The 9,386-nt window shown below is 48.1% G+C and overlaps 1 protein-coding gene across 1 annotated transcript; it reads left to right on the plus strand.

Moving 5' to 3' along the window:
* The first annotated feature begins 6,911 nt into the window (after positions 1-6,911).
* On the plus strand, positions 6,912-9,115 carry ADM (adrenomedullin). The gene is made up of 4 exons (XM_084753903.1): positions 6,912-7,073; positions 7,520-7,639; positions 7,800-7,949; positions 8,145-9,115. The coding sequence occupies exons 2-4, from the start codon at positions 7,542-7,544 to the stop codon at positions 8,455-8,457; spliced, it is 561 nt and encodes a 186-aa protein (XP_084610029.1). The 5' UTR covers positions 6,912-7,073; positions 7,520-7,541; the 3' UTR covers positions 8,458-9,115.
* The last annotated feature ends 271 nt before the right edge of the window (positions 9,116-9,386 follow it).

A 9,386-nucleotide genomic window follows, 5' to 3' on the forward strand; every position in this document is an offset into this window, starting at 1 on the left:
GCTGGCGGTGTTGATGCCGTGTGTGTGTGTGTGTGTGCACACTTAAGGGGGCAGGGCGGGGGCGGGGGGTGGGGGGTGGCTACAGACGGTGAGGGGATCTACCCTGCATGCCACCACCGTTCTTCCCTTCCTGGTCTTCCGGCACATCTACCACATTACATTCATTGGTGGAGATGGTGCTCTGCTTTCGCTGTTGGTCCTATGGAGCTGACCACAGGACCCAGTCGCTCGTGCATGGTTAGCACGTGATTTACCACTTGAGCTAAACACACCCCACTGCCATCTCAAAATAATCTTTGACTGTTGTCGGTCTTATCACTCTTGTTGAGATGATCTCACTACACAGCCCAAGCTCACAATCCTCCTGCCTCAACCTCCTGGGCGCCAGCATTACAGGAATGTATGTACCATTATGGCCAACACTCAAAAATATGGTTTGCAAAATTATGTTTTAATGTTTGAAATCTTCTTACTTTTACAGGACAAAAGGATCTTTGAGATAAGTGTGCATCGAATCGGGCTGGAGAGATGGTTAAGAACATTGTCTGCTCTTCCAGGGGTCCTGAGTTCAACTCCCAGCTACCACATGGTGGCTCACAACCATCTGTAATGAGATCTGGTGCCCTCTTCTGGTGGGCAAGCGCACGTGCAGGCAGAATACTGCATGTAATAAATAAATGAATCTTTTAAGTGTGCATCAAATCCTTTCTCTCCTGTTTTCAAGCCCCTCGTTTTAGTTACTTTTCTATCACTGTGCTAAGATATCATGACCAAGGCAGCTCATAGAAGAAATAGTTGGTTAGGTACCTACAGTTCCGGAGGGTTAAGTCCATGACCACCATGGCAGGACCATGGCGGCAGGCAGAGCACTAAGAGCAGTAGCTGAGCTCTCATACCTTGATCTTTGAGCATGAGGAAAAGAGCTAACTGGCAATGGTGTGGGCTTTTAAAACCTCAAGGCCCACCCACAATGAGTGACACACCTCTTCAACAAGGTCACACCTCCTAATTTGTCCAGAACAGTTCCACCAACTGGGGACCAAATTTTCAAACATATGAGCCTTTAGGGTTCATTCTCATCCAAACAACTACACTCCTCAATAGTTTCCAAGGTAGCCAAGAATTAAGATAAAAAATTTCAATGTCCCAAAGCATCCCAGGTACTCAGATTCTTACAGGTGTTTTGTTGTTGTTATTGTTGTTGTTTGTTATTGTTGTTCTGTTTTTGAGACAGAGTTTCATATAGTCCAGGTTGACCTTGACTTTCTGACCTTCCGAACGCTCCATTTGCAGGCATGTGTCACCACATTTACTTTATGACCTCTTTTTTTTTTTAAGGGTTCATTTTTTATCCTTTGTGTATATGAGTGGTAAGAGTGGTTTACTTGTGTGTATATAAGTGTTCTACATGTGTGCTTTATACTCCAAGAGGTCATACAGTGTCAAATCCCCTGAAACAGGAGCTACAGAAGGTTGCCAACCACCATAGACATGCTAAGAACAGAACCCAGGTCCTCTGGGGGAGTGAGGGGAAAAAACACAAAGTGTTCTTCATCACTGAGCCATCTCCTTAGCCCCTCTGGCATCCTCTTTACTCTCTTTTTATTCCTCTCTTCTTCCCTAGTATATTCTAAACAAATTCACCTCCTTTCATTTTCTCTACTAAACTAAGCTGCTCTCACCCCCTGGGCCTTTGTATACTTATTTTCTCTCTTCCTTCTGGGGCGTTAGGTCCCTCTTGCCTTTCTTTAGATTACTTGGTGGAATTAAGAGTAGTGTGTACATCCCTGGGCATGGTCGATGGGTTTGTTTGTCGTGGATTACCTAACAAGACCGTAAGCTTTAGAGAAAGAATAGTGTTTGCATGAATCATTTCTGTGTGTTCAGGATTTGGCACAGCACTGGGGACCTAATTCACAAACAGTGACTATCTGGGGAAGGCGCCTAGCCTTTTAAACAGCAAATGCCTATAACAAGGTCCTCATAATCTGAGAGTAACACAGGATCCCCACCTAGAAGACAGGAACAGGGAGCACTTTCTTTGCTCGTGCCACCCATTGTGCCGTCTGTAATACAGTCCTCCTAAAGTCTTTTCATCTTGTTCTGTTACTGCTGTTAGTGGGACCGGCTTCTCTATGCCTCTTGCCTTCTCTGTGTTCTCTTCCATTTATCCCACAACAAGTTACATTCTTTAAGCATTCGTGAAGTTTGGCATTTGGCTCTACCATGCGCAAAGACTGCCTGTATCTGCCGGCTTCGTACAGAAGCTGGGAATACAGCTTGAGGTAGAATACTTATTTCATGTACATCAGGTAAAGAGGGAGGGGGAAGAAAAGGAAAAGAGCAAAGCATTGCTTTTTTTTTTTTTTATGCAGATGCTTTGCCTTAAAGACAGGGTTTAGGGGCTGGAGAGATGGCTCAAAGATTAAGAGCACTGTCTGCTTTTTCAGAGGTCCTGAGTTCAATTCCCAGCAACCACATAGTGGCTCACAACCATCTATAATGAGATCTGGTGCTCTCTCCTGATGATCAGGTGTACATGCAGGCAAAACATTGTATACATAATAAGTAAATAAAATCTTTTTTTTCTTTTTTTCTTTTTGTTTTTTTGTTTGTTTGTTTGTTTTTTGTTTTTTGTTTTGTTTTGTTTTGTTTTGTTTTTGAGACAGAGCTTCTCTGTGTAGCCTTGGCTGTCTTGGACTCACTTTGTAGACCAAGCTGGCCTCGAACTCACAAAGATCTGCCTGCTTCTGCCTCCCAAGTGTTGGGATTAAAGCCGTGCGCCACCACGTCCAGCTGTAAATAAAATCTTTTAAAAAAAAGAAAGAAAGAAAGAAAGAAAGAAAGAAAGATGAGGGGAAAAAAAACAAGGGTTAACATTCTTCCTTTCTGTGCCTTTCCAAACAAGATAGAAACCACAGAAACAGTCCTATTTATTTGGTATTAGTTTTTAACCTGATCCATCTCCTGACATTCACTACATACCTACTTGATACTTAGTTGGTTTTATGTACATGTTTATTTTCTGGGAAGAATCCATATTTTAGGTCTTGTGAGAAGTCAGATCCCCGGAAATGCCCTGGGCTTTGTATCCTGCCTTACTTATTCCTAGGAGACCAAATCTGCAAAGCTGATTGTAAACCACTTGATGTTATGACTTCAGGATGCATCTTGAACCTTGTTTTCAAGAGGATGTTGTAAACAAGCCTAAGCTTAGCAGACATTTTGTGCCTCATGAATAAAAATGCATCATAAAATTTCCTGTCTAAAAAGAGGCGTCTGAAATCATTGTACAATGTGCTCGGTTGCTTTCATTTTAGTCACTAACATAGTTTCTTTTTTTCTTTGTTTGTTTGGGTTTTTTCTGAGACAAGGTTTCTCTGTGTAGCCCTGGCTGTCCTGGACTCACTTTGTAGAGCAGGTGGCCTCAGACTCACAGGGATCCACCAGCCTCTGCCTCCTGAGTGCTGGGACCAAAGGTGCGTTCTACCATGCCAGACTTTCTCATTGCTTTTCTAAAGATCCAAGTATGATGACCTTAGTGTAAGGGACTGTGTGCACACTGCTAACTAAGAAAAATAAAACCACATGCTCCAAACAAGCTAAATCTCTGAATATTGGTAAGAATTAGGTTCAGATTTAGGGCTTGAAAATAATTCAGTTGTAATGTGAGGAAGACATTGAAACACCATTATTCAGCAAACTTTTAGAGTATTTGTGTGTGTGTGTGTGTGTGTGTGTGTGTGCGTGTGTGTGTGTGTAATGTGTATATACACTCTACAATATATATACAATATATATAATGTATATATTTATCTGTAAATATGATGACAGGATGTACACATCAACATAACTTAAAAATTCTTGGGCACACACACAAAAAGTGGATCTTCATTAAGCAGGATTTTTTCCTTTCTGTTTTCTTGCCAGGAATATTTTAAACATGTTCCTTCCTTCCTTCCTTCTTTCCTTCCTTCACTTCCCCCATGCTCAGCGTGAATCATCAATCATTGCACTTGAATGGGTGCAATTCTGTGACCACATACCCAGAAGGACCCCAACTGCCTCACTTCTAGACCTTGAACCCAAAATGCATTCTAGAGATTTCTTTTTTCCCTTGTACTGGCGATTAAGTAAGGCAACTCACAAGAAGGGGGGAGGGGAGGGAGAAGCAGATACCCAGATGTAGTGAATTCTCCACCTATTTCCTGCTTATACCCTTTAGCTCTTTGGGGAGCACATTGGCAGAGGCTCCCCACCCACGCAAACCACAACCAGACCTGTGCTTTCTAAGAGTTTTCTAACAAAATTCTCCGAGTCGCCAGTCTGAGACTTTGCCTAAAAAAAGAATTGGCTTAGTTGTCTGGCGACAATCTCTTAAGTGCCAGGGAGGCGAAGAGCACCCAGGCTGATAAGGCGCGTGCCAAGGCGCTCAGGTGGGGAGTCTTGGCCCAGTGCCAGTACTCTGGCGCAGGCACAGGAGCTTGGTGGAGCCAAGCCTTCCACACTTGGGTACAGTTCACTTCCTTGTTGAAGCCACCTGGGACTCAAAATAAGTTTGAGGTGTTGGCGGTGTAGCTCAGTTGATAAGAGGTGGATCAGAAGGATCAGAAATTTAAGGTCATCTTCTGGCTATTTAGTTTCAGGACAGCCTGGGCTACAGGAGACCCTATGAAAATAATAATAATAATAATAATAATAATAATAATAATAATAATAATAATAACAACAACAACAACAACAACAACAACAACACAGTAAGTTTCAGTTAAGAGCATATTTGGCAACCATGTCCCAAGCCAGAGCTAACCTCAAGTCACTCCCTTTCCTCAAAAAGGAAGCGAGTAGGTAAGAAGGTGTAAGCCGTAGGTAGGATTTTCTGCAGCCAGTCCCTCCTCGAGGCTAGTAGAGACTGGAAAAGAGGAGTTTAGCTCATGAGACTTGCCGTGGCTGTGGGCCAACGCCCAGCTGTCCTCCTTGACTTGGACCGACTGGGCCAGGGAAATGAAAGTAAAACCTGATGTGGCCCCGGGCCCAGCTGGAAGTTGGCGACAGGTAGGTGGCATCCTCAGGGAGACTGACACCCGCTTTGCTTCATCGACAGGCAGAAAGGCAATCCGGGTGACCCTCTGGGCTTCATGGGAACCCCTTAGCGCTCTGCGCTACCTTGTGCTAGGTGGTGCAGACATTTCAGCGTCTGCCTGGAGCTGCGGTGGTGACTGTCCCGCTGCCCAGAAGGCCCTAAGGCGGGCCAGTTCACCCAACTGCAGCCTTATCAATATCCGTGTCTTAAGCCCCTGCCAGAAACAGAACCCGGAATCTGTCCCCCGCCCCAGGTGGAACTCAGACCTTCTATTCTAGGAAGATTCCCCAGAATAAGTAACCTCCGCGGGGCCATTTCTCCCTCAGGTGCAATGTCCACGGTTCAGTCTGGGAAGTGACAAGTGGGCTGAGCCAGCAGCGCTCAGCCCAGACTTGCTTTGAGCAAGGTCCGGCAGTATACAATACCTGGCCGGCTTTGCGATTGGTCTCTGAACACTTAATGGCAGATCAGGTAGGCAGTGCTAGAAAGAGGACGGAACTTATCTGTAACCAGATCGTCAGGATTGGGGACTAGGATCATATCTTTAGCTTCAGGAATCTTCTTGTGACCTGCACGGGGAGCTATGCCTTGCTTCCCAGTTTAGCCCTAGAAGGGAAGAAAGTGAATTCAAGAATCCGTAAAGAGCACAAACCAGAGGCAAACGTGTTTGAACTGATTCATCATGAATTAGCACATATCTCTGGGCGGGGGCTGGAATTCTCCTCTCCCCACTGATGAGAGTGATGACCCCAGCCAGAAAAAGTCAGGCCACCGCGCCCTAGTCTTTTGAGTTTGGACTCTATAGCTTCCCACCTTTAGTGTGAGTGGGCAATACACTTCCTCCTCTCTGAACTCCACTTTTGTACATGAGAACCCCAGCTCCCGAGTGTGCGAGTGTGCGGAGTGTGCGGAGTGTGCGTAAAGATCAAAAGAGATTGGCATCGGGCAGGGATCTGCCAAGGGAAAACAATTAACATACGTTAAGCATTAGTGTTCTCCTAGTCAGTCACTCCTCACGTTTACAATGGGTGAACAAAGCCAGCCAGGCCAATTCTCAGGTTATATCCTTATAAGGCATAATAGTATTGTGAGGAAAACAAAGCTATCCCTCTTCCTAATTTTGGCCATTCCCGTATTTCCAAATAGGAATGTGAGTTCTCAGTCTTCAGATAACTACCCTCTCCAAACCCCAATTTTCAATTAAGCTGTTCCCAGCTTTGTCCTTATTACGAAATCTTACTAGCTAGCCCATGGAGAAGCTGTCTAGTCTCAGCCAACCTTCATGGGCACTGAGCCTAACTCCTCCAGGTGCACCCTGCCAGCAGAGGTAGGGGTCCAGGCTCAGTCAGGTGCTAACTCGGCAGGGGGCGCGGCCCAGTTGAGGCCACAACTCCCCAAGACTAGGGTTTAGGTTAGCTATGTGTTCCGCCTGTCCCCGTTCTTGTCGCTCTATCCAAAAAGCTCCTCGGATCAGCACCCAGGGCTGGAGACGGTTTTTGATAAAAGGGTTCCCCCCCCCAACCCCCGACCTCCGATCCCCACCCCACCCAAGTTGTTCTGCCACCCCACTTTCCTTCTCACTGTCTGAACCCTATGCCAGGAAACTAGGGCAACAGACGTCCTGCAACAGTCTAATCTGCTAGAGCCTGGCCACAGGGGACCTTCACCCCCTGCCCCATACCCAAAGGCAAGCCTTGGGGCAGGTCTGATTTTAGGAGCAAAAGCGCCGGAGAAAAGGGAGGGCTCCAGGCAGAGCAGGCCCCGCCCTCCCCCTCCACCCCGCCTCCAGTGTGTATAAAACTCTGGAGCTGGCTCTGGCTGCTTAGTGGTTTCTTGGTGACAGTAGGCACAGCAGCTCCAGTGTTACCGCTCCCGGCTCCTGCTCCTGGCTTCTGGTCGCAGTCAGTCTTGGACTTTGGGGTTTTGCCACTGTCAGAAGGACGTCTTGGACTTTCTCCTTCAAGCGCTTGACAACTCGTTCCTTCAGCAGGTAAGGGACTGCTAGCCTCCAGCGTGTTGAGGAGGGGTGCCGCTTTGCCAAAGCCCCAAAAACTTGCAGCCCTGGACAAGGGGAGCAAGCCACTTTGGAAGCTCCACTGAAGAGTGCACGTCATGCCCCAGGTCTAGCCCATGCCCACAGCTGGAGCTCTCCTGAGCTCCCTCTGCACCGCACCTGGGGTCGTGAGCCTACAAGTTAGGTTGGAAACCTCTGGAAGCCTGGCTCTGTGCAATGGCTTCCTTTGCCTTGCTTGTCATCCACCCGGCCAGCGCAAACGTCTCTGGTGCCTCTCTGCGCCAGGGGAAGATAAGCTGCTGAACCAAGCAGAACACCGCCAAGCTGCTCCCCCCCCCCCCCCCGCTCCCTCCCTTCGCGCCCTGCCGGGACTGTGTAGCCGGCCCAATTGCTCACCTTCGGGGCTTCTTGCTCCTTTCTAGGGTGTCTGAGCATCGTCACAGAATGAAGCTGGTTTCTGTCATCCTGATGTTCCTGGGTTCACTCGCCTTCCTAGGCGTGGACGCCGCACAGCTAGACACGTCCTCGCAGTTCCGAAAGAAGTGAGTTTGGGGGCAGTGCTTTCTTCAGTCCTGATACCTGGGCGGTGAGGGAACACTGAGGGGATGGTCTGGAGGGGTTAGAAGGAAGTGGAAACGCCGCCGAGAGCTGGCTGGGACATCACTTGAACACAGGCCAAATGCATCTGCTTATGTTTCCTAGGTGGAGTAAGTGGGCGCTAAGTCGTGGGAAGAGGGAACTGCAAGTATCCAGCAGCTATCCCTCGGGGCTCGCTGATGAGAAGACAGTTCCTACCGAGACTCTTGGTCAGCTCCAGGATAAGCAGAGCGCGTCTAGAAGCCCCCAATCCAGGTAACTATGCCCTCTGCAGAGGATGTACCCTCTCCACTACCCTGGCCCCCAGGGTGGGGGATTGTCCAGGCCGGACTGCAGCTCCCGTGGAGGGAGCAGTTTCCATGTTCCCCGGGTTCTGTATGGCTCTGGTCCCAGGTGGTTAGGGCTGAAGCCCTGGTTGAAAAAGTTTCAAGTATCGTTTCTTCCCCTCAGCACTCAGAATGCAGCCCACATTCGAGTCAAACGCTACCGCCAGAGCATGAACCAGGGCTCTCGCAGCTCTGGATGCCGCTTCGGGACCTGCACAGTGCAGAAATTGGCCCATAAGATCTACCAGTTCACAGACAAAGACAAGGACGGTTTTGCCCCGAGAAACAAGATCAGCCCTCAAGGCTATGGCCGCCGGCGCCGGCGTTCCCTGTCGGAGGTCCTCCCGGCTCGGACAGGGGTGTCCCCCCAAGAGCACACGCAAGCAGCCCCAGCCTCCCAGGCTCACCAAGTCATCTCCAAGATCTTTAGGATTTAGGTGCGGGTGGCAGCATTTAACAGGCGGGCGAGTGTCCCATTGGCGCTTGCGGAATCAGAGAGCTTCGCGCTCGGGCGAGCAGACTGAGACAATCCTGCCGAGATCTGCCTGGCTGCCCCTAGGGGAGGCAGAGGAACCCAAGATCAAGCCAGGACCACCATGGAAACTGAGAACTACAAGCTAATATCCATCGGGCAGGGGTCTGAGCCACTGCCTTGCCCGCTCACAAACTGGTTTCTCACGGGGCAGAAGCCTCATTACTACTTGAACTTTCCAAAACCTTGCGAGGAAAAGTGCAATGCTTGTTGTACAGCCAAAGGTAACTATCGTATTTAAGTTTGTTGCTGTCAAGAGGTTTTGTTTTTGTTTTTGTTTTGTAACTTCAAATACATAGAGATATTTTTGTACGTTATATATTGTATTAAGGGCATTTTAAAGTGATTATATTGTCACAGTCCCCTATTTTAAGACGTGAATGTCTCAGCGAGGTGTAAGGTTGTTTTGGTTCCGAGTGTTGTGAGTGGTGTGTGTGTGTGTGTGTGTTAGAGAGAGCCTGATTACCGCCTGTGGAAGAAGAAAAAACATTGTCTCTTATAATCTATTTACATAAAATATGTGATCTGGGAAAAAGCAAACCAATAAACTGTCTCAATGCTGATTCATTCTCGGTTCATGCATTTGGGGAAGGATGCTCTTGGCTTGGGTTGGTCTGGAAGAGCTGGGATCTTGCTTCTTGTTTTGGGAAAGATTGAATAAACTGCAGTGTGGGTCCAAGCCCCGGACTTATCCGTCTTGAGCTCTGTTGTCCATCTGGGTGCACAAACGCGTGTCCTGGGTAGGAGTTCACCGCCTTGCGTGCGGCCTGACAGGGTGGGGGGTAGGGTGAGCCCGTAGTTAGGCGAGCCTGGCCTCCCTAGGTTGTACAACAC

The sequence above is a fragment of the Acomys minous genome, assembly GCF_964271855.1.
Source record: "Acomys minous genome assembly, chromosome: 2".
NCBI lineage: Eukaryota > Metazoa > Chordata > Mammalia > Rodentia > Muridae > Acomys > Acomys minous.